At 37.0% G+C, this 25,469-nt stretch overlaps 2 protein-coding genes across 2 annotated transcripts; one reads left to right on the forward strand and one right to left on the reverse strand.

Annotated features, from left to right (window-relative positions):
• Nucleotides 1-7,919: 7,919 nt before the first annotated feature.
• LOC149007209 (protein SIEVE ELEMENT OCCLUSION B-like) lies at nucleotides 7,920-10,989 on the reverse strand. Its single transcript, XM_089166072.1, has 6 exons — nucleotides 10,751-10,989; nucleotides 10,539-10,631; nucleotides 10,019-10,386; nucleotides 9,757-9,866; nucleotides 8,912-9,594; nucleotides 7,920-8,781 (listed from the first exon to the last, which is right to left on the reverse strand). Exons 1-6 carry the CDS (start codon nucleotides 10,952-10,954, stop codon nucleotides 8,137-8,139), a joined length of 2,103 nt encoding a protein of 700 aa, XP_089022198.1. The 5' UTR covers nucleotides 10,955-10,989; the 3' UTR covers nucleotides 7,920-8,136.
• Nucleotides 10,990-18,392: 7,403 nt separating this feature from the next.
• On the forward strand, nucleotides 18,393-21,323 carry LOC149007210 (protein SIEVE ELEMENT OCCLUSION B-like). The gene is made up of 6 exons (XM_089167026.1): nucleotides 18,393-18,593; nucleotides 18,688-18,780; nucleotides 19,191-19,558; nucleotides 19,699-19,808; nucleotides 19,971-20,605; nucleotides 20,706-21,323. The coding sequence occupies exons 1-6, from the start codon at nucleotides 18,393-18,395 to the stop codon at nucleotides 21,321-21,323; spliced, it is 2,025 nt and encodes a 674-aa protein (XP_089023152.1).
• The last annotated feature ends 4,146 nt before the right edge of the window (nucleotides 21,324-25,469 follow it).

The raw sequence follows: 25,469 nt of genomic DNA on the forward strand, positions 1-25,469 counted from the left end.
GGTATTACTTAAGTTTTCACTTCAAATGTTCCAAAACTAAGAATAAAACTAGGTATCACAATTATATAGGTGTTCATCAATTGTACATAAAAATAGTTTTCCATAAAACATATTTGAACGTACATACAACATATACATAGCATAACAACATAAGTGTGTTTGGCTGCTAGAATTTAATTCGTCTTTTCACTCAAAGTGTCCTTATTATATGCAACCACGATTGATGAACGAGAATGAGCAAAGAGAACATTGATAGAGTTTTTTTTCTTTTCTTTTCTTTTCTTTTCTTTTTTTCAAAAAAAAAAAAAAAAAAAAAAAAGAATATCAATTGGTATCTTAAGGCATTTACCAACATGATGGGATACAATACCATATATCTTATGCTCTCAGCTTATATGTATGATTTAAGGTTGGGAAAAAAAAAATTAATATCGAGATTTTTTTTTTATTTTTTGGTAAGATATCGAGATATATTGCATTGTAAAAATTGATTTCACAACACAATATGACATAGTTTTACAAAAAAAAAAAAAAAAAAAAAAAAAAAAAAAAAAAAAAAAAAAAAAAAAAAAAAAAAAAAAAAAAAAAAAAAAAAAAAAAAAAAAAAAAAAAAAAAAAAAAAAAAAAAAAAAAAAAAAAAAAAAAAAAAAAAAAAAAAAAAAAAAAAAAAAAAAAAAAAAAAAAAAAAAAAAAAAAAAAATATATATATATATATATACATGTTAAAAGTTACTAATTAGTGCACCTTAATGACAGACTGATTTTTTTGTTTTTTGGAGGAAACTATAAACATTAAATGAAGATGGTTGAGAAGAAAGCTCTAAACTCCCTCTAAATAAAAAAAAAAAAAGGGACCAACAGCCAACTAGAAGAAAATACAAGTCACATTGCAAATATTAATATGACACATGGACACATACAATTGATAACAATTATCTCCGACAACCATGTCATAAAATATCCGAGTTTAATTATAGAGAAGTTTTTTCAAGTACTTAGTGACCCTTTGTGATTAAACCATACAACTACCAGCAGTAAAAGCTCACCAAAATGACCATATGTGTACAGTACTGTTGGAGGTTTACCTAACAATCTCAAAATCTTAAGACATGCACGAGGTAGAGAGAAGTCCTGATCAAAGTAAATGTACGTATGGAAGTAATTGATACCAACTACCATAGAGGGAGAGACACAACAATTAAATTTCAAACATGGCCGAGCTGCCTTGTAAATGATAAACATTAAATGAAGATGATTGAGAAATTCCAAAAAGATAGGGATTAACTAGAAGACAAGCTGCGTTGTAAATATTAATGACAATATGAACACATACTATAATGTCATGCACATGCATATGGAGCACCTCAATGGAGCAATTGTCATTTGTCAAGCACTGATCTGTGCTCTTGACTTCAAATTAGCAAATATTGAGGTAGAATTTGATAACCAAGCGATGATCAATGTGGTGAGGCTAATGTGGTGGCGAATTCTTTAGCAAAGGATAGTGCTCTCACACAAGAAACATTCTTAACTATAAACTCCCCTCCACCCCTTATTTACTGGCTTTTACTGTTTGATTTGTTAAGTGTAGGTTGTAACAGAGGTTTTTCCTTTCAATAATATCATTTATTTTTTACCAAAAAAAGAAAATTTTGCTGTACACAGTTCTCTTTGTGCGAGCATTAACGGCTATAAAAGCAGGGCTACTTGCCAACCTTTACAATCCAACTCTCACTTCTTGCATTTTCCATCAGAGAAAGCTCCGTCTTTGAATTCTCAATCTTCTCCTACTCATCAGTTCTAGCAAGAGAGAAAGAAAGAAAGATGGATCAGTTTTTGATGCTGATAAGGAAAGAACACTTCATGTTCACCGACGAAGATGACGATAAGATGCTTAGAAAACTGATCGAGAACAGCGACGCTCACGCCTCTCTTGTGGTGGAGGTGGAGCCACTGCGCGAACTCATCAGTGACATCCTCAAGCTTTCCTCCACCACCATTTGCAAAGACGACCACATTGATCCAGTACGTCATGCATATATATATTAGTAATAATCTAATACGTGCTAAGTTTTCGTCAATAATTTTATACATAATGCAGGTCCGGTATGCTATGGAAAGCTTGAAAAAGAAGATTTCTTCAGACAAGACTTTCGAAGGATTGGCTAAAGACATACACAAGATTTCCTGCAAGGTTAGTTAATTAATCTAATACTAGAAAAACTGATTGGCCCTTGTTTTTTTTTTCTTTTCGGGTAATAGAACTGCATTCATAAAATAAAAAAATAAAAAATCAGGATATTAAGAAGTTTATTGATTATTCTACATATCTTCAATAATAGAAATCATTTTTTATAATATAAGTATATGCACATATCTTGCATTTTAGGTATATTACTAATTATAATAATTCAATTCGTTGTAATCTAGAGTTGTAATTTTCTTACTTATTGAAATCTTCTAGGTAGATCTTTTACTATGATCTTTTATTTTAGGTTATTATTCTTATGGACAAAGTCAGTTAATCTCCCATTAATGTTTTTATATGCATCAGTTCTCAATATTATTTATATCAACTAAATCTAAACTTAACATTATATTGATAACAGATATCATGCAAGTGCACCAGCGAAGGAGAAGGGGACGAGAATCCGGTATTTGTACTGATTGAAATGCTCTCGAGCTATTCCTGGGAGGCGAAGGTGGTTCTAGTCATGGCCGCCTTTGCGGTCTCCTATGGTGGGTTCTTCTTCTCGCTTGGGGTGGTAGGAACGGACAAATTGATGCCCCTGCAGATGCTGGGAGAACTTATCCAAGCCATGGTCAACCTGACTGATAACTTCATCAATGCCCGCAAGGTGCTGCCACCTGAAAACTCCCTAAGCTTGAGGATCACACAAACTACGGTTTACTGGACCATCAGGGGCGTCGTTGCCTGTGTGCCCCATATCTTCGGCTTCCTTGGCTTGGGTCACGAGTATGAATAATATTACCCATTCCTCTCTTTGATGTTAATATCGTATCTTCTTCGATTGTCATGAAGGACTGCATGAATTGATCAATAATAAATCTGAATTTTTACTAATGTACATGCAAATTGTTTTTAAAAAATTTCAGGTACACTCCATCGCATGATGAGGATAAAGAACTGTGCAAATTGATAGAGAAACTTAATGCGAGTAACCAGCAAATTCAAGTAGAACTCGATCGTTACAAACAATACATTGGTGAGTAGAAAATTTGATTAATTATGTAAAGATCTTCCATGTTAAGGAAGTTAATAAGGAACCCCAGCTAGTGTTCATCGAGCTGAATCAATTTATGCATACCTTGCCTTTTTCTTGTTCTTTTTTCTTCACGCTTCCATCTTACGCTGATGCTGCCTACAGGAAGGAAGAAAATATTCGACTATTATCAAAAGCTTGATCTACTCTTCCAAAAGACCCAAACTGACAACATCATGATTCTAAAGGCATTAATTGAGGCTAAAGATAATCAACCACCACTTTTCAAAATCAGCACCCAGGAAAGGTTCAGCGTCGAAGTGGTAGCAAAGAAAAATCTGTTACTACTGGTATCATGGGAGCTGACTTTCGACGCAGAAGAGATCGGGATTCTGGTTGAGATGTACAAGAATACAAAACAAGTGTCTGACTACGAAATGGTGTGTTTTTCAATGGGGAAGACTCCGAAAGCCCGAAGGGAAAATTTTGAGGAGATGGTGAGAGCAAACAAGCTGCCCTGGTACCTTGTGCACGACGACTGCTCCATCAACCAGGCGGTGGTTGAGTACATCCAAAAGGTGTGGCATTTCAACAACAGCCCCATTCTTGTGGTGTTGAATCCAAAGGGAAAACTCATTAGCAAGAATGCTTTCAACAATATAAGGGTCTCAGCAGGCAGTAGCACTACTGTTGATCTCTCTGTCACTGTCAAGACGGTGGAAGAGTGCTGGGTTGGAGCGACATGGGGACTTCAACTCCTGTTTCAGAGCATTGAGGAAGGCCAAGAAGTTCTCAAATGGGTAAGCTAGCTAAAACAGACTAATTAATAACTAACTACAGTAACACACTCTGGATATTATGATCGGATCATAACTTCCATCAATGCATGGATCTTGACAGATGAATAGCAATCAACTCATTTGCCTATACGGAGGAGAAGACACCAACTGGGTGATGAAATTCACAAGAAAAGCTCGAGAAGTGATGGCCGAATCCAACATACAGATGGTGTACGTGGGGGCAAGAAACCACACAAACCAAGTGACGTGTAACTTCAGTGAGATCCAGAACCAAACCCTTGCCTACTGCTCGGCAAAACTAGCATCCGAATTCTGGGTCAGACTGGAGAGCATACGGCAGTCTAGAATGGAACTCATTACTAAGGCTTCCAGTGATGAGGAAAAGGACGACATCATAAAGGAGATCAGGAGCTTGCTCACATATGATAGCAGCGAGAAAGGGTGGGCGGTGATCTGTAAGGGATCCAAGATCTTGGTCAAGGCCAAAGGAAATGTAATCTTGGAATGCTTGGAGAAGTACACTGAATTGAAGAAAACATATCCAAACATGGGAAGCATTGAGATAGTAAATGATTATGTGAAAAAGCAAGACACCGAGATTCACTGCAATCGCCTAATAATGCCACTGGACATCGGCAGGATTCCCAAGGACATCAAGTGTGAGAATTGTCCCAACCTCATGCAGAAGTTTATCATGTACCGCTGCTGCAACGATTAACTACCTACCTACCTGCTCTTCATTGGACTTGGATATAGCCATCGCTGGTCCTCCACTTCTGACCACTACCACTCACAGCCACTACAGAGTCCAATCCATGGTGGTCAACACTCCATGCAATCTTCTTCCCTAATCCTTAAGTGATGCTGGTTGTTGTTGTTTCTATCTTTTAATAATCCTTCTTGAGTATGTCAAGTTACTGCTTTGGATTTCTACCAAAAAATAAGTGTCCGTGATTTGAATAACCCTTGTGGGTTCAAGCGCAAAAATAACGAATAAAACCCAAAGCCCTTGTGTTTATCTCTCTCTCTCTCTCTCTTTCATTTTTCATTTGTTTTGCGAGTGACCGAGTGAGAGTGGAAGAAAGAACATACACAAGATCCATTTGGGCACAACCTTTGTGTTAATTCAAGCGGGTATATGAAGAATACCCACTTGGTTTTCTTCAAATAGACCTACACATAATGTCAGAACAATGCAATTTGAGGTAAATAATCAGCCAAAAAACACAAAGGACGAAATGCATATAGTAAGCCATTACATCATCTCATACTAAATAACTGGGTGAGGCTACAATCTAGATCCCGATACCACGAATGCTATGGTGAACTAACGAACCAGAACGACCACCTAAACACCCGCCTATTTGCTACCCTGCCTAGCTAAGATTGGCCGATCAATATACAATAAAATTTGCACCGAGTAATTAGCCCGTACTGTATGTCAAGCTCCTACCACAATCCTGAGCCTAGACCAAGTTCACATCCATACTTAATATATTGGAGATTTCAAGTAGCTGAGTAAGGTCATATAATAACCGATATCAAACTAGATTAGCAAATGTAAATCATCTTGTTACATGAAAAACATCTGAGTAGTGTTATGTGCACCAATCTATCGAGATAATGTAGGATTCTGTGTCTTGGATAAGATAAGATTAGATAATGAGTGTTATCTGCAGCTCTTTAGCTGGTTTGGCCAGGGCTGTAGGGGATCTTCCAAGAATACCTTTGATTGATGGAAGTGAAGGGGCGGCTAGGGCAACCCTAGGTTCAGCTAGGATTGCATGGGAATCACTAGAAATATCCTTAACAATAACCATGGAAATCACAAGATTTTTCAGTCGTTTTTCTGGTCATCGGAAACATTTCATACCACTCTCTTGGCCCTTAAGATTTTAGCTCGGACTTCGGAGGTAAGATCTAGTAACCATTTTCCCTCTCGATCTGTGACAAATTTGTAGTTTCAAAAGATACAGCCGTCTCGTACTGGTTTTTGTTGTGACCATGCTAACTGGTGTAATTTGAAGGGGAGAGTAGATATTTTTAAAGAGTATTAGGTTAGATCGGCAATTTATTATTGATATTTCTTCTCCTTTATTGGAGTTCAGGTTCATGTTTCACGACTGTATCATTTGCTTCATACTACAGATCCTTTTGCTTCATCAGGGAAACAGAGAAGCACAGAGATGTGTTCTGCTTTTCCTCTCTTGAACAATCTTAGTAGTTCCTGTGTTCCGTATGATTGTCCAAATATGTGGCGAAGGAAAGGGAAACCAAAAGTAACTAAGCAAGTGCCAGACTTGAAAATTTAAGAGAACCTGATGATGATCAAAAGATTGATAGCAAAACTAATAAGAACCGAAGATGCACATCTTGAACTAAGATCAGCAATGGAGCCTGGAAGGAGATCATAGAAAAGCCGTGCACAAGCTCAAGTAATATGACTGTTTTAGGTGAATTCAAATTATATGATTTATCAGGCCATAATCAGAATATGAAACATGTGTTACAGAAGAGCATCAACCCTTTAGGTATCGACTAAACTGACCCCCAAAACCCTATTCAGACCATGATACAACGCTAGAATTTGACTAGTAAATTGAAATCTATAAGAAGACTAATCTTAAATTCCCAATGGTGATAGGAAATTGTCTTAGCTACTCATACAACTTAAAACGAAAAATTAACACCACTACGAAAATGACTCAACCTTTGATGCAACTATGAAAACGTGAATACACTTGACCGAATTACTAAGCTTGTATTATCCCTAACTAAATGAATATTGGGTTCATATTTTAGGCCAGCAATATGTATGACCCATTAATAAATTTCACCAATTGTCAAAAGTTAGGCTCACCCATGCTCAATTAGGCAGTCTTTCTTGCATGAGAATCCAATTTGTAGTTCATTTGTATATTATCTCATGGTTATAAACCTTGTGATGTGAATTCAACGTTGTACTGGGCGGGTATGAACTCCCAAATCAACGAGGATACGTTGGACACAGAGTACTCAGTATTCAATATTCACAGAAAATTGGAGTCATAGATACTTCGGTTGTTATATATGAAGGTTAAAATCTTTATTGTACACTGGGAATAAGTATTTGATTTTCATGAGGATTTTATTTCATATTGGATTGCACATCTGGGGACTTTGCAATATTTCATTATTTTCGTGTGTGCGTGTCTTGGTTTGTTTATAAATGTAGTTGAGCTATTATATATGTGCAAAATGAAGTTGTCCCTTTAAACTTTTGATCTTGGTACGTTTTCATGTAATAAAGTTTCATTCTGAACTGGATCCATATTTTGTAAATAAAATAAAGACTGAATTAATTAGGAAGAAATACAAAGCTATAAGTGTTTTTTTTTTTCGGGGTGTGTGTGTGGAGGACCAGGTTCCTTAAAAGAGGTTATGAGCCTGCCTGTATGGCTAGGTCAGTAACTCTGAAAAGACTGAAAAGAGATATGCCTATTGTTCTTTTTTTCATCTACCAATTGAAGTCTCTGGCAAATAAATAAAAAAATAAAAAGAGAGAAAAAAGAAGGAATGCTACGTACAGAGAATAATTGGCCTAAAGTCCACTATATATATTTCTTGAGTATGAAGCATAATAAAGTGTAGTTGATACCAAAAGAGAGAGAGAATGAAAGTAAAAGAACATCAGCAACAAAAGCAAGCAGATCCCTATTGGTCATCACAAAAGGTGTATCCAAGAGGGCATCACAAAAGTATACAGGTTGCTCATAAAATTTGCGAACACAGAGGTAATTTTGTAAGGTGAATGAACTTTACCACCCCAGACAGCGGATCAGTCGCTCCAAAAACAGAAGAAAAATGAAACAGAGATGTAAAGAAAACATGAGCGACTGACACAAGGTTTCTGTGTTTTATTGATTATTAATTAATTAATTATTGCGCTTGAAACAACAAGAGTGACTCAAAGAACACACTGACTCTTATTTTCTGCTAGAAATACAAAGCAGTGACTCGACAACAACCATGAATAAAAACAACAACAGACATCAACACTAAAGGTTTTGGTTTGAGGAAGAGACATGCATGGAGCACTGTCCACCACCGATGAAGAGCAGGCAGGTAGGAAGTTAATCGTTGCAGCAGCGGTACATGATGAACTTCTTCATGAGTTTGGGACAATTCAAACACCTTATATTCTTGGGAATCCTGAAGTTGTTCTGCGGCATCATTAGGTGATTGCAGTGAGTCGTGTTGTCATACTTCCTCACAGAATCAATTAGCACCTTAATAAATTCCTTACTATCCTCGGTCCGATTCGCATTCTTCCATTTGGTGTAGTGCCCGAAGCAGTCCAAGATTACGTTTCCTTTGGCTTGGGCCACGATCTTGGATCCCAGGCAGATAACCGCCCACCCTTTCTCGCTGCTACCGTATGTGAGCAAGCTTCTGATCCCATTTAAGATGTCGTCCTTTTCCTCGGCAATGGAACCATTTTGAGTGACGATGAATTCCGTTCTGAACTGCTCAATGATCTCTATTTGGACCCAGAATTGGGACGCGAGTTCTTGCGAGCAGTAGTACATCAGGCTTTGCCTTTCTTCCTTGATCTGAACGAACCTTTGCTGCACTTTTTTGGTTTGGTATCTTGCCCCCATGCACGCCATCCGTACGTGGAATGCACCCATCACCGCTAGGGCCTTTTCCTCGAAACTCGTGACCCAATTGGCATCTTCTCCTCCGTACAGGCAAATGAGTTGATTGCTATTGGTCGTCTATACGTCAAGATCCATGAAATTAATTAATTAATAAATAATTTAAGGAACAAGAAGAAAAGAAGTAACTATAACATATTAGTTAATTAGTTTTAGCTAGCTTAGCTTAGCTTAGCTTAGCTTAGCTTACCCATTCGAGAATTTCTTTGGCTTCCTGAATGCTTTGGAACAGGAGTTGAAGTCCCCATGTGGCTCTAGACCAGCACTCTTCCACGGTCATGAGAGTGAAAGAGATATCAATGGTAGTAGTAGTGCCCAAAATTCTTAGATTGTTGAAGGCATTCTTGCTGATGAGTTTGCCCTGTGAATTCAACACCGCAAGGATGGGCCTGTCGTTGAAATACCACTTAGCCTGGATGTACTCAAGCACCGCTTGGGTGATCAAGTAGTCGTCGTGCTCTTGCACCAGCAGGTACTTGGACAGCTTCATGGATCTCTCGTACACCAGGTACCAGGGCAGGTTCTTGGATCTCACATGCTGCTCAAATTCTTCCCTTTGGGTTTTCCCAGGCTTCCTCATCGGAAAACATACCAATTGGTACTCAGACGCTTGGGTTGTTTTCGTGTACCTGTCAACCAGGATCCTGATCTCTTCTGAATAGATAGTCAGCTCCCATGATACCAGTAATAATACTTTTTTCTTTGCTAACGCTTGAACGCCCAACCTATTCTGGGTGTAGATGTCGAAAAGTATCTCTTCATTATCATCTTGAACGCCAATCAGTAACTTGAGAATACTGATCATGTTGTCACTGCCGGTCTGTTGGAAGAGTAGCTCAAGCTTGTGACAATATTCCAATATGGCCTTCTCTTCTGCAAGCAGGCGGTAGGTATCAACGTAAGAAAGGAAGGAAGGAAGGAAGGAAACACGTAAATCAATTATTCATTCATCAGCTCATAGGTTCACTACTAGCTAGGTAGCTAGGGTTCCTTGCTCTAATTTGTATAAAATTAATGTATCAAACTTTCGCTCACTGGTGAGTCTGTGGTAAAGATCGACTTGTGCTTGAATTTCCTTGTTAGTCGCAACAAGTTTGTCTACCAATTTGCACAGTTCTTTTTCCTCAGCATCCGATGGAGTGTACCTGAAATTTGTTGGTAGAAATTCATTCAGATTCATTATTACTATATTGATCGATTCATACATGCATGCTTAATTTACTCCATGCATCAATATATTATACGATGATAACATCAATCAAAGAGGCCAGGGAGTTGAGTGGGATTGGATTCATACTCGTGAAGCAAGCCAAGGAAGCCGAAGATATGGGGCACGCAAGCAACGACGCTCCTGATGGTCCAGTAAACCGCAGTTCGGACGAGCATTGAGCTTAGGGGGTAGTCAGATGGCAGCTCCTTGTGAGCTTTGATGAAACTCTCGGTGAGGTTGACCATGGCCGGGATAAGTTCTCCCAACTTCTTCAGGGGAATCCATTTCTCGGTCCCTATCACCCTAAGTGAGAAGAAGAACCCACCGTAGGAGACTGCAAAGGCGGTCATCACTAGAACCAACTTCGCCTCCCAGGAATAGCTCGACAGCGTTTCGATCAGTACCGATACCGTATTCTCATCCCCTGTTTCTTTTCCAGTGCACTTGTGTGATATCTGTATCAATATCAATATAATTAATTATTTGACAAACTCATCATGCATATGATTTTTATCCAATAATTCAACTTCCCACTGATTCAACAAGTGCCAGTCATGCACTTTAATTTCTCATATATATAAATTAATTAATTAGATAACTAACTAACCTTGCAGGAGATCGTGTGCAAGTCTTTGGCCAATCCTTCGAAAGTCTCGTCTGAAGAAATCTTGTTTTTCAAGCTTTCCATAGCACGCTGGACCTGCACATATATAAAATTGACTAAACTTAGCAGCACGTACGTACGTACTACTTATGCATGCATATCTAGATATATATATATATATATATATATATATATATATATAGATGCGTACATACACGATTAATGTTGCGGCCGCCTTTTGAATTAGTGGTGGAGGAAAGCTTGAGGATTTCGCTGATGAGTTGAAGCAGCGGCTCCACCTCCACCACACGAGGGGCGTGAGGGTCGATGCTCATGATCAGTTTTGTAAGCATCTGATCGTCATGTTCGTCGGTTAACATGAAGTGTTCATCCCTCATCAACATCACAAACTGATCCATTTTCTTTCTTGCTGGAACTGATCGAAAATGCAAGATAAGAGAGTTAGATTGCAAAGGTTGGAAAGAAGCGCTGCTTTATATAGGCAGCCATTAATGCTCGCGTAGAGACAACTGAGTACGTAGTTACCTAAAGTCAAAATTTCACTTTTTATTAGAATAATAAAAAAAAGGACTCCGAGCAAGACCTCTTAGATACACAACAAAGAATCAGCGGATAGAGAAAGGCCTTATGGAGCTTAGCATTTTTATTTTTGCTAAAGCAGGGAAGGAAAGAAACAAAGACCTATTAGATAATGGAAGGAAAGAAACAAGACCTTTTAGATATGATAGAGAAAGGCCTTATGGATGTACCATAGCATTTTTTTTTTGCTAAAGCAGGGAAGGAAAGAAAGGAAGACCTCTTAGATATAACAGAGATAGGCCTTAAGGACGTACCATAGCATTTTTATTTTGGGAAGGAAAGAAGCAATTTTCTAGAAACTTTAATGAGGAAAATGAAGGCATGGAAAAAACAAACACAAACCGAATCCAAGAAGTGTGGGTAATAAGACCTCTTAGATAATGGAAGGACAGAAACAAGACCTCTTAGATATAACAGAGAAAAGCCTTATGGACGTACCATAGCATTTTTATTTTGGGAAGGAAAGAAGCAATTTGCTGGAAGCTTTAATGAGGAAAATGAAGGCATGGAGTACAAAAACACAAATCGAATCTAAGAAGTGTGGGTAATAAGACCTCGTAGATAATGGAAGGAAAGAAACAAGACCTCTTAGATAATAGAGAAAGGCCTTATGGACGTACCATAGCATTTTAGTTTGGGAAGGAAAGAAGCAATTCGCTGGAAGTTTTAACGAGGGCAATGAAGGAAGGCATGGAGTACACAAACACAAATCGAATCCAAGAAGAGTGAGTAAATAACGAATCTCGGATGGAGTGTGGGACTTATGACGCATGGCATTTTTAATAATCCAAACTAATTAAAACTCAAAAATTATGGATGATCTTTTCCCATTGGTCTTTTAGCTTGTAGATCAAAGAAACCTTTATCAAAATTTGAAGTATCAACTAATGTATTGGTGAGAGTGATTTTAAGATATGGGTCATATTAAAAATATGTATGACATAGATACGCATGAAATATAATCGTCAAAATACAGAGCGAAAGACACTTGAAGAAAAAAAAAGTAATATAAGCATTGTGAGAAGGGGAAATTTGATGAAGAGGAGAATACCATTCTGTATTCCATCCATGGGCTGGAGTGACTGATTTTTAATTAGACAATTTTTTATTTTGTAACTCATGAAAAGATCCAATAATGTTAACTGTCTTTTTCTATAAGGTGTTACATTTGTAATACAAAACATTTAAGAAGATATAAATGTAATAGTTTAGAAATAAGGGGTATATGTATTTTTACCTTTTCAAAATCTTCCCCCACCCCCACTCTTTTCCGATGATATGAAATATAAAGAAGATTTTGGAATAGAAGAGAGAGAGAGAGAGTTTGTCACTCATCTGATAGCCCCCTCATTTTGTTTGAGGGAGTGGTTGCCTTCTTCTCCATTGAATTTTTTTGATTTCTTTGTCACATTCTCTCATCTCATCAAATCTTTCTTTTTTTATCCTTAACTTTCCCAATCCTTCATTAGGTGTCTAATCTTCCTTCACTCTATCAGAAATCAGCCCCCCACCCGTCTTTTTGGATGATATGTAATAATTAATTAGGAAGATTCTAAAAGAGAAGAGAAAGAGAGTTTGTAACTCATCTAATCAGCCAGTCATTTTTTCTAGAGGGTGTTGTTGCCATCTTTCTCCACTGTCTTTGATTTTTGTGGCATGTTATCTCATCTCGTTAAGTTTTTCTTCTTCTTTATTATCTCTCTCTTTTGGTCTTTATCGTGACTCGTAAGTTGTTTTTTTTTTTTTTTGAATAAGTTGAAAGTCTTTTTCTTTTTTTGGGAGGGTGGGGGTGGGGAGATGATTCAAAAGTCTTTTTTATTTCAAAAAGGGGATTCTCCTCTTCAAATCTCACAAAAATAAATTAATAAACCAAATAACATGCAGGGAAGTGAGGTAATATGGAACTCAGGTCTCATTACTATGGAGTAATTTTCCCTCTTTTATTTTATTTTATTATTATTTTATTTCTTAAGAAGTTCAAGTCTTTGTTTATCATTAGTGACTTGAGATAGTCTTTCTTCATTCTAGTTAAAGGAAAAAAGAACAGTATTAAATCCTTTATTAAATCCTTTCGAAATATGTATGACATTGTACCATGTCATATTAATATTTAAAATGCAAATATGTATAGTAACTTGTCTTTTCTTCAAGATGATCTATTTTTTTCCTTCTTTTTTAAAAGGTGTTCATACCTTCTTTTTAACTGTCTTCCTTTAGTGTCTCTCGTTTGCAAGTCTTTCTTCATTCTATCTACTAAATCAATATGTGACTTTTTTTAAAAGGTGTTCATACCTTCTTTTTAACTGTCTTCGTTTAGTGTCTCTGATTTGCAAGTCTTTTTTTCATTCTCTCTCTCTATCTATCTATCTATCTATCTATCTATCTATCTATATATATATGTGTGTGTGTGTGTGACTTTAAACATGTATATCATTTTGTACTATGTCATATCAATATTTACAATGCAGTGTATACCACTACAAGTACATTTTTTTTAACCCTAAATCATACGTGCTAAGAGAATCAGTATGTATGGTATTGTATCCCATCATATTGATAAATACATTAAGATATTAATTGACATTCCCTTTTCGAAAAATAGAAAGACATATCTGTTAGTATTTAAATGAAACCATATCAGTCTTGAGGTTGTTTGGGAGAGAGAATTATTAAAGAACTCTCTCTCATCAATCGTGGGTGCACAATAATAATGAACCCTTAGTGAAAAGATTGAGTTAAATTCTAATAGGGAGGCTTTCATATGTTTTTGTCCCATACACACATATTCAAATGTTTGTTGTGAAACAATATTTCGAAGTACAAATGATGGATAACGACATAAATGTGATATCTATTTTTATTCTTAATCCGGGAATATTTGAAGTGAAAACTTAATTAATACCTAGCAAAATAATCAGAACTCAAAAGTTGTAGTTGATCTTTTTCCAATGGTCTCCTAGCTTGTAGATTAAAGCAATCACTATCAGCATTTGAAATATCAAATAATGTATTGGTGAAAGTGAATTTAAGAGAAGATCGTATTAAAAATATGTATGAGATAGATATGCATGAAATTCAATGGTTAAGATACAAAAAGAAAGACGTTTTGAAAGCAAAAACAGTAATATAAGTATTGTAATCTATTTTCTAGATTTGATTTTCATGAGGAGTTAGAGCCTCAAGCTTAAATTAAGAAGAAGAAAAAATGTTACAACATTGAAGTATTGGTCGTAAACTCTGGCTGCAATTGGTGCTTTCTAGATTATGAAATCACGATAAAATCGTACATAACTAGATACTTCAAATCTTTATCTAGATTTGCTTTGATCTACAAATTTTTTTTTTATGCAAAACAAATTTATTCAGTAGGGAAAGGAACTAACTATTTTCAAAGCATGAGGTCCGATAGCCAGTAAGTGAAAATAGGCTATGACATCCCCCTCCCCCCTCTCAACAAGGAAAGGACTTTCATGGCCAGAGAGTTGGCAACCTGGTTACACTCCCTAGAACAAAGCTAAAGGATACAGACGAAACAAAGCACCATAGATCTAATATCTTTTACATCAAACTCAATCGATAACGTAAAGGCATGGAAAAAATCCTTGTAGGATGTTCACCAACTGCAATTAATTTGACTCCACTTGTAGGTGATCCACACCCTCTGAAAGATATTTAAAAAATTTCAATTAAAGTTTTTAATGAAGTTCTAACTAATTTCTTAGTATTACCTAAGTTTTCACTTCAAATATTTCTGGACTAAAAATACAGCCAAGTATCACATTCATATGGTTGTCTATCATTTACTTCATAATAGTGTTCCATTTGACATAATTGAATGTACATACAATGTGTCCACACATAAAAATATGTGAGAATCTAACCACTAGCTAGAATTTAACTTGTCTTTTCGCTAAGGCATCATTATTATTGTGCACCCGAGATTGACGGATGAGAATAAACAAAGAAAACAATGATTAAGAGAGACATAGAGAGTTTCTTAATAGTAAATCTTTCTCCCAAACAACCCCATCACATTTTATCATTTCATTTCAATACATGACAGATATGTCTATTTTTAGAATGAAGAATATCAATTAGTATCGTAATATATTTATCAATATGATGAGATACAATACCATACATCTTGATTCTCTCATGATATATGTATGATTTCGGGGTTGTAAAAAAATAATATTAATATCAGTACATACTACATATTGCATTGTAAATATTGATATGACATAATATATAATGTTAAAAATTACATATAGGCCATCTCAATGATAGACTTATATTTTTTTGATAAAACAAAGAAAGCTTGCAAATGATAACAAGGCGACCCCAAAACGAGCAAATGAGGGAAGGGAAAGAAAACGCAGTCAGACGGCTGGATCTGTGGGTACATGGGGGAGCGTGACGGCTGAATCTGTTTCTGGATCTCTCTGAGTTATATTTGATTTGATTCGTTTGGTTTCTTCACTGTAGCTTCCACTCATCGAATCCATCCATCCACCCAGAAGAAATTTGTAGCACATTTTTGATGATTTGAATGACGGCTAGCCTTTGAATTTTTCTCCTTGTGTGTACTTGTGGATGAATATAGGTTTGTGGTCTGAGTTATGAGCTCGTTTGAACATGACTACTGTCTACTGCGTCAGGAAATGCTAAAAGCCATCTGTGATCATTAGCTAGGACTCTATCAATTAAGTTTGATTCGAATATGGACTCACTTGATGATCATCTTTTGTTGCTTCATGTGAATGCATGCAGGACCATTCCTTTTGTTGCTCCATGCAGGACTCACGAAACTGCTCGAACTTGGAATCGATTTAGCTAATTGATTGATCTTACTCCAAACTTGGAATCGATTGTCTCCATTTGGCTCACCAGAGATCGAGTGCAAAGAAATTTTGGCAGACGCTCATATATATCGTACTTAATTGGAGGAGAAACACCCAAAGGGGATGCATGGCCATGCATTAATGCGGAGAGATCTATTGATCTTATTTGATTATTTCCAAAGGAAAAAGTGAACTATTTACATCTCTGAATCCGAAACTCGTTCATCTCCGTATTATCATGTTATAGATGATCATGAACTGCCCACTCTACTAAATCTGCACCCAGGAAAGGTTCGGCATTGAGTGGTAGCGAAGAAAAATGTTTTATTACTGGTATCACAGGAGCTGACTTTCTACCCAGAAGAGATGAGGATTCTGGTTGAGATCGATGTACAAAAATGCAAACCAAGTGTTATATATTGGATATTATTGGAGATTTCAAGTAGCTGATCAGTAAGGGTTATATAATAAACACTATCAAACTAGCTAGATTCGCAAATGTAAATCATCTTGTTACCTGAAAAACATCTATCTGACTAGTGTTACGAGCACCAATCTCCAGAAATTTTAGAAACGGGGAGCTAACAGTACCTAAAAATCAAAAAGTAGTCGAGGAAGCATTCTTTCCAAATGAGTTGTCTCTATTTTGTAAACACCCTCAGCATCTATGCAATAGTAGCAGCAAGCTAAGTCATTCCAAGAAGAAATAAAAAGATTTCTGAATCATTCCAAAAATAATAAAATAATAATACTTTTAAATCATTACAAAAATTTTGTGAGTCCTAAGAGACTCAAAGCTACATAAAAAATAAAATAAAAAAAGAAAAAGAAAAAGAGTAAATTGCATTGGCATCCTAAAATGGAGGCCTTAAAACACTGATACTTCATTTGTGTTTAAAAAGCACAAAGGCTCCAAAATTGAATTTTCATTCGATATATTTATCTAATTTGTCACTGAAAAACTTTCAGATGCTGTTTATTTAAGGGATTTTAAAAATAAACGGTGATTTTAATATTCAGTGATAAATTTGATAAATATATCCAATGAAAATCCAATTGTAGAGTCTGTGTTTTTTAAATATAAAATAGGGTGTCAGTACTTTAAGGCCTCCATTTTGAGGTGTCAGTGTAATTTGTTTATAAAAAAAAAAGGATAAATATCACTTACCTCTCTTCTTAGCTGGACAAATAATACCTACACCCCCTCTTAGTTGGATAATATCACTTACCTCCCCTCTTACCTAGCAAATATATCAAATACCTCCCATCTATTAATATATATATATATATATATATATATATATATATATATATATTAAAATAGGGCACCTTAATGATAGACTTTTTTTTTCTTTTTGAAGAAACTGTAAACATTAAATGAAGATGGTTGAGAAGAAAGGTCTAAACTCCCTCTAAATTAAATTATAAAAATAAATAAAAAAGGACCAACAGCCAACTAGAAGAAAAGAAAAGTCACATTGCAAATATTAATATGACACATGGACATATACTACACTGATAACAATTGTCTCTAACAACCATGTCATAAGTATTCGACTTTAATTAATAGAGAGTTTTTCTAGTACTTAGTGACCCTTCGTGAATAAACCATACAACTACCAGCAGTAAGGACTCACCAAAATGACCATACGAGTACAATATTGTTCGAGGGTTTACCTAACAACCACAAAATCCTAAGACATGCACGAGGTAGATAGAAGTCATGATCAAAGTAAATGTACGTATGGAAGTAATTGATACCAACGGCTATAGAGTGAGAGACACAGCAATTAAGATTCAAATATGGCCGAGTTGCCTTGTGAATGATAAACATTAAACGAAGATGATTGAGAAACACTGAAAAGAGAAGGATTAACTAGAAGACAAGTTGCGTTGTAAATATTAATGACAATATGAACACATACTATAATGTCATGCACATGCACATGGAGCACCTCAACGGAGCAATTGTCATTTGTCAAGCACTGATCTGCGCTCTTGACTTCAAATTAGCAAATATTGAGGTAGAATTTGATAACCAAGTGATGATCAATGTGGTGAGGCTAATGTGGTGGCGAATTCTTTAGCAAAGGATAGTGCTCTCACACAAGAAACATTCTTAACTATAAACTCCCCTCCACCCCTTATTTACTGGCATTTACTGTTTGATTTGTTAGGTGTAGGTTGTAACAGAGGTTTTTCCTTTCAATAATATCATTTTTTTTTTACCAAAAAAAGAAATTTTTGCTGTATACAGTTCGCTTTGTGCGAGCATTAATGGCTATAAAAGCAGGGCTACTTGCCAACCTTTACAATCCAACTCTCACTTCTTGCATTTTCCATCAGAAAAAGCTCCGTCTTTGAATTCTCGATCTTCTCCTACTCATCAGTTCCAGCAAGAGAGAAAGAAAGAAAGATGGATCAGTTTCTGATGCTGATAAGGAAAGAACACTTCATGTTCACCGACGAAGATGACGATAAGATGCTTAGAAAACTGATCGAGAACAGCGACGCTCACGCCTCTCGTGTGGTGGAGGTGGAGCCACTGCGCGAACTCATCAATGACATCCTCAAGCTTTCCTCCACCACCATTTGCAAAGATGACCACATTGATCCAGTACGTCATGCATATATGCATATATATATATATATTAGTAATTAATAATCTAATACGAGCTAAGTTTTAATCAATAATTTTATACATAATGCAGGTCCGGTATGCTATGGAAAGCTTGAAAAAGAAGATTTCTTCAGACAAGACTTTTGAAGGATTGGCTAAAGACATACACAAGATCTCCTGCAAGGTTAGTTAATTAATCTGATACTAGAAAAACTGATTGGCCCTTGTTTTTTTTTTTTGGTAATAGAACTGCGTTCATAAAAAATAAAAATAAAAACAGGATATTAAGAAGTTTATTGATATTATTCTACATATCTTCAATATTAGAAATCATTTTTCATAATATAAGTATATGCACATATCTTGCATTTTAGGTAGATTACTAATTATAATAATTCAATTCGTTGTAATCTAGAGTAGTAATTTTCTTACTTATTGAAATCTTCTAGGTAGATCTTTTACTATGATCTTTTATTTTAGGTTATTATTCTTATGGACAAAGTCGGTTAATCTCCCATTAATGTTTTTATATGCATCAGTTCTCAATATTATTTATACCAACTAAATCTAAACTTAACTTTATATTGAAAATAGATATCATGCAAGTGCACCAGTGAAGGAGAAGGGGACGAGAATCCGGTATATGTACTGATTGAAATGCTCTCGAGCTATTCCTGGGAGGCGAAGGTGGTTCTAGTCATGGCCGCCTTCGCGGTCTCCTATGGTGGGTTCTTCTTCTCGCTTGGGGTGGTAGGAACGGACAAATTAATGCCCCTACAGATGCTGGGAGAACTTATCCAAGCCATGGTCAACCTGACTGATAACTTCATCAATGCTCGCAATGTGCTGCCACCTGAAAACTCCCTAAGCCTGAGGATCACACAAACTACGGTTTACTGGACCATCAGGGGCGTCGTTGCCTGCGTGCCCCATATCTTCGGCTTCCTTGGCTTGGGTCACGAGTATGAATAATATTACCCATTCCTCTCTTTGATGTTAATATCGTATCTTCTTCGATTGTCATGAAGGACTGCATAAATTGATCAATAATAAATCTGAATTTTTACTAATGTACATGCAAATTGTTTTTAACAAATTTCAGGTACACTCCATCGCATGATGAGGATAAAGAACTGTGCAAATTGATAGAGAAACTTAATGCGAGTAACCAGCAAATTCAAGTAGAACTCGATCGTTACAAACAATACATTGGTGAGTAGAAAATTTGATTAATTATGTAAAGATCTTCCATGTTGAGGAAGTTAATAAGGAACCCCAGCTAGTGTTCATCGAGCTGAATCAATTTATGCATACCTTGCCTTTTTCTTGTTCTTTTTTCTTCACGCTTCCATCTTACGCTGATGCTGCCTACAGGAAGGAAGAAAATATTCGACTATTATCAAAAGCTTGATCTACTCTTCCAAAAGACCCAAACTGACAACATCATGATTCTAAAGGCATTAATTGAGGCTAAAGATAATCAACCACCACTTTTCAAAATCAGCACCCAGGAAAGGTTCAGCGTCGAAGTGGTAGCGAAGAAAAATCTGTTACTACTGGTATCATGGGAGCTGACTTTCGACGCAGAAGAGATCGGGATTCTGGTTGAGATGTACAAGAATACAAAACAAGTGTCTGACTACGAAATGGTGTGTTTTTCAATGGGGAAGACTCCGAAAGCCCGAAGGGAAAATTTTGAGGAGATGGTGAGAGCAAACAAGCTGCCCTGGTACCTTGTGCACGACGACTGCTCCATCAACCAGGCGGTGGTTGAGTACATCCAAAAGGTGTGGCATTTCAACAACAGCCCCATTCTTGTGGTGTTGAATCCAAAGGGCAAACTCATCAGCAAGAATGCTTTCAACAATATAAGGGTCTCAGCAGGCAGTAGCACTACGGTTGATCTCTCTGTCACTGTCAAGACGGTAGAAGAGTGCTGGGTTGGAGCGACATGGGGACTTCAACTCCTGTTCCAAAGCATTGAGGAAGGCAAAGAAGTTCTCAAATGGGTAAGCTAGCTAAAACAAACTAATAAGTAACTAACTACAGTAACACAGTTGAGATATGATGATCGAATCATAACGTCCATAAATGCATGGATCTTGACAGATGAACAGCAATCAACTCATTTGCCTATACGGAGGAGAAGACAGCAATTGGGTCATAAAATTCACAAAAAAAGCTCGAGAAGTGATGGCTGAATCCAGCATACAGATGGTGTACGTGGGGGCAAGAAACCAAACGAACCAAGTGAAGTGTAACTTCAGTGAGATCCAGAACCAAACCCTTGCCTACTGCTCGGCAAAACTAGCATCCGAATTCTGGGTCAGACTGGAGAGCATGCGGCAGTCCAGAATGGAACTCATCACTAAGGCTTCCAGTGATGAGGAAAAGGACGACATCATAAAGGAGATCAGGAACTTGCTCACATACGATAGCAGCGAGAAAGGGTGGGCGGTGATCTGCAAGGGATCCAAGATCTTGGTCAAAGCCAAAGGAAATGTAATCTTGGAATGCTTCGAGAAGTACACTGAATTGCAGAAAACATATCCAAACATGGGAAGCATTGAGATAGTAAATGATTATGTGAAAAAGCAAGACACCGAGATTCACTGCAATCGCCTAATAATGCCACTGGACATCGGCAGGATTCCCAAGGACATCAAGTGTGAGAATTGTCCCAACCTCATGCAGAAGTTTATCATGTACCGCTGCTGCAACGATTAACTACCTACCTACCTGCTCTTCTTGTAGGACTTGGATATGGCCATCGCTGGTCCACCACCTCTGACCACTACCACTCACAGCCACTACAGAGTCCAATCCATGGTGGTCAACACTCCATGCAATCTTCTTCCCTAATCCTTAAGTGATGGCGGTTGTTGTTTTTTCTATCTTTTAATAATCCTTCTTGAGTATGTCAAGTTATTGCTTTGGATTTCTACCAAAAAATAAGTGTCCGTGATTTGAATAACTCTGTGGGTTCAAGTGCAAAAATAACGAATAAAACCCAAAGCCCTTGTGTTTATCTCTCTCTTTCATTTTTCATTTGTTTTGCGAGTGACCGAGTGAGAGTGGAAGAAAGAACATACACAAGATCCATTTGGGCACAACCCTTGTGTTAATTCAAGCGGGTATTTGAAGAATACCCACTTGGTATTCTTCAAATAGACCTTCGAATAATGTCACAACAATGCAATTTGAGGTAAATAATCAGCCAAGAAACATAAAGGACGAAATGCATATATTAAACCATTACATCATCTCATACTTAATCACTCGGTGAATTTACAATCTAGATCCAGATCCCAAGAATGCTATGGTGAACTAACAAGCCAGAACGACCACCTAAACACCCGCCTATTTGCTACCTGCCCAGCAAATATTGGCCAATCAATTTACAATACCATTTGCACCCTGAGTAAATAGTAAAACACCGGTACTGTATGTCGAGCTCCTACCACAATCCTGAGCCTAGACCAAGTTCACATCCATACTTAATATATTGGAGATTTCAAGTAGCCGAGTAAGGTCAAATAATAACAGGTATCAAACTAGATTAGCAAATGTAAATCATCTTGTTACATGAAAAACATCTGATTAGTGTTATGTGCACCAATCTCCAGAAATTTTAGAAACAATGAACTAACAGAACCTAAAATCCAAAAGTAGTTGAGGAATGTTGTTGATAGTTGAGGGATCTGCACCGCACACCAGAACTATTGCTGTAACCACAATACTCCTTTAGAGCTGAAACGTACATGAAGTACTTTCTTTAAGGTATTTAGACACCCCGAATTGTGCAATACGGGTTCTAAAAGTGTCTTCACCCCAAGATCAGTCAGCTCAAACCTTTAAGGTTGCACCCCAGAAAGGTTTACTCAAGGTATAATCAGGTTATGTTCAATGCTTAACGGAATAACAGGGAGAGAGAGAGAGAGAGGAGGAGGAGTAATTCTGTGTGTCAAGAATGAGCACGAAATGGAGTTTATATAGAGCCCCAAAGGCTGTGGGTGAAAGGGTAAGGCTGTGAGGGTACCTTTCAGCTCAACTCTCTTCAGCAAGGTACCTCCGGTGACATCCCTACAGGAGAGTGCCACTCAAATGGCATCTCCACGTATTCACCCAGTAGTGAGCTTTCCAGAATAGGGCCCATGACAAACTGGGCCTTCCGGATCAAGCCCACGACCCAAGTCCCCAAGTCCCAAGTCCCAAGTCATATAGATATATTAATATTAATATATATATCTATCTATATAATCATGGCAGGGTCACTATAGGGTATCAAGTAAATTAATAATACCTGAGCTCTTACTATATAAAAACCATATAATCAAATCCTCTCCACCCGATGTGGGACTAAATAAAACCATGGATAAAAGACATAATTAAAATAAATAAAATATTTATATAAAGTTTTAAACATATTTACAACAAGGAATACCTAAAAGTCCAAAAGTAGTTGAGGAAGTATCCTTTCCAAATGAGTTGTCTCTATGTTGTAAACACCCTCAGCTTCTGCAATAGTAGCAGCACGCTGCACAGCCTCTATATGCAAACAGAACTGAAAATTTTTAGTACTGTAGGAGAATTTCTCAAATATTAAGCTCCAACAGCATATTAGAATATTGACACTCGGGAAATTCTGCAAACTATGATGAACATGAGAGGTCATTTTTGATCTACTTAATGAGCTTTGGCAAGTCTTTTAGCTTGTCTACTGTGTTCATTGACTCTACACTTATGGAGAATGGAGTTTTTCATTCTGTCAACCCATCAACGTTGATCATCAAAGCAATACATGTCATCAGCTGTGGTTATGAAGAAAAAACTGAGTGGGGAAAAGAGGTAAGTTACTCTCATTTCGCTTTTTCTTCTTTTGTTAGATTCTTAAGATGTTCAACGCAAGCTTTGTTATTTTGATTAATTCTTTGTTGGATTTCCTGCAATTCTGATATCAAAATCTCTTCTATTAGATGTTGGTAATGGTTCTCTCATTTTGATTCATATTTTTTTGTTTTTACATCTTCTATTTCAATTGATCTAAAACAGATGCGTTATTTTCAATTTTGTTTTTCTTTAATTTTACTTCTACTTCCTCTCTTCTCTTTTTTGCATTTTTTTCTTTTGTTTTGTTTTCGCTTTTGTGAGGTTTATCATATAAAAGGGCGTACCCAGTGCCGAAGCTCCCACACTGTGGGGTCCTGGGGGAAGGGACTTTCTAGGCAGCTTTACCCCTGCTTTGCAGAGAGGCTGATTCGATTGTGAGGTTTATCATATGAATAACTTATATGTGAATTTAACTTTGATGGAACCAATGCTTGCAAGGTTATTGTGGTTGTGCGGTTTTTTTTTTTTCGGCGCTTCCACTTATCCCTCGTCCTGCCCGGGTTATTTGGTGGGGTTTGTTTTCGCGGTGTTTGTTTTTATAAAAATGCGAGTTATTTTCCCCCACAAAAAATTATTTTTTTTTTTGTTTTTTTTTATTTTTATATAGTTGATTAAATATTAATTATATAATTATTGTTTTTTTTTTTTTTTTGGGGGGGGGGGTTTTCCTTTGGGGGGGGAAGAGATATAGATAGGGGGGGACAACCACCCCCACACACCCCACACCCCCCCTTTATATCCCACCCCCCCCCCCCTTGGTGGGGCCCACATCATGTACATTCCACTAGGGCACGTGACGGTTCATTCCTTAAAAGAAACCTGTTTTTAACTACTAAAACCAGACTAAACATTCTTTAGCACAAACAAACAACCTGTCTGATAATTTGCCTCATAAACATATATATGTACACAGCCTAAAGTCCGGTTATATTTACATTTGACCTTTCAACGGTGTCTAGATCAATACATGCAGTCTCAAAGAAATATATACATTCACTGTCCGATTATACAAACATCAAACGTAACGAAATGAATGAGATTACATCTTCAACTTTAAAGGCATTGATGAGATGGCAACACCTTGCCTTTATCATGAATCTGAGTACCTGTCAACATTTACAATAATGAGCTTTCTGCCCAAGGTAAGCAATAAAGACAACCATGTAAGTAAGTCAGGCAATTTATCATGTATCAATCATCACATCACTGTCATCAAAATCATATAACATCATACATTCCAAACTTTCCTTTCTTTTTCCTTTTCCTGTTCATTTTTCTTTTTCTTTTCTTTTCTTTTTCCTTTTTCCTTTTTCCTTTTCCCTTTTCTTTTACTTGCATTTCAGTTATCTGACATTATAGTCTTGAGCCTAGGCAAATCCAGAGGATGCACATATCTCTTCACCACCGAAGTGGCTTCTGTCTCTTCACCACCGAAGTGGCTTCGTCTCTTCACCACCGAAGTGGCTTCTGTCTCTTCACCACCGAAGTGGCTTGTCTCTTCACCACCGAAGTGGCTTCGTCTCTTCACCACCGAGTGGCTTCGGCTCTTCACCACCGAGTGGCTTCGTCTCTTCACCACCGAAGTGGCTTTGTCTCTTCACCACCGAAGTGGCTCGGTCTCTTCACCACCGAAGTGGCTTCTGTCTCTTCACCACCGAAGTGGCTTCTAGGCACAAGGCCTTGTACACCTCGTGGATTGCCATCGGCACAGACTCAATATTTTCACTTTTCAGTCTTGCTTCATGCCTTCCCATTTGGGTACATAAGTACCAGGACTTACAGAAGCCATTACATTTTATTCCTTTTTCTTTTACTCTTTTCATCTTCAATTCCAGTATTGCATTACCATACTCTGCCAATTTCAAGATACATTTTTCATTTCAATCATCATTCAGTCTCATATGAGTAAAGCTGGACACAATTCCATACAATTCAATCATTTAAACATGAGAGCATGATATCATTCAATCTCATCTGAACACA

This window comes from Hakea prostrata, chromosome 8, assembly GCF_041222555.1.
Source record: "Hakea prostrata isolate BN-2017 chromosome 8, UWA_Hpros_2, whole genome shotgun sequence".
Classification (NCBI taxonomy): domain Eukaryota; kingdom Viridiplantae; phylum Streptophyta; class Magnoliopsida; order Proteales; family Proteaceae; genus Hakea; species Hakea prostrata.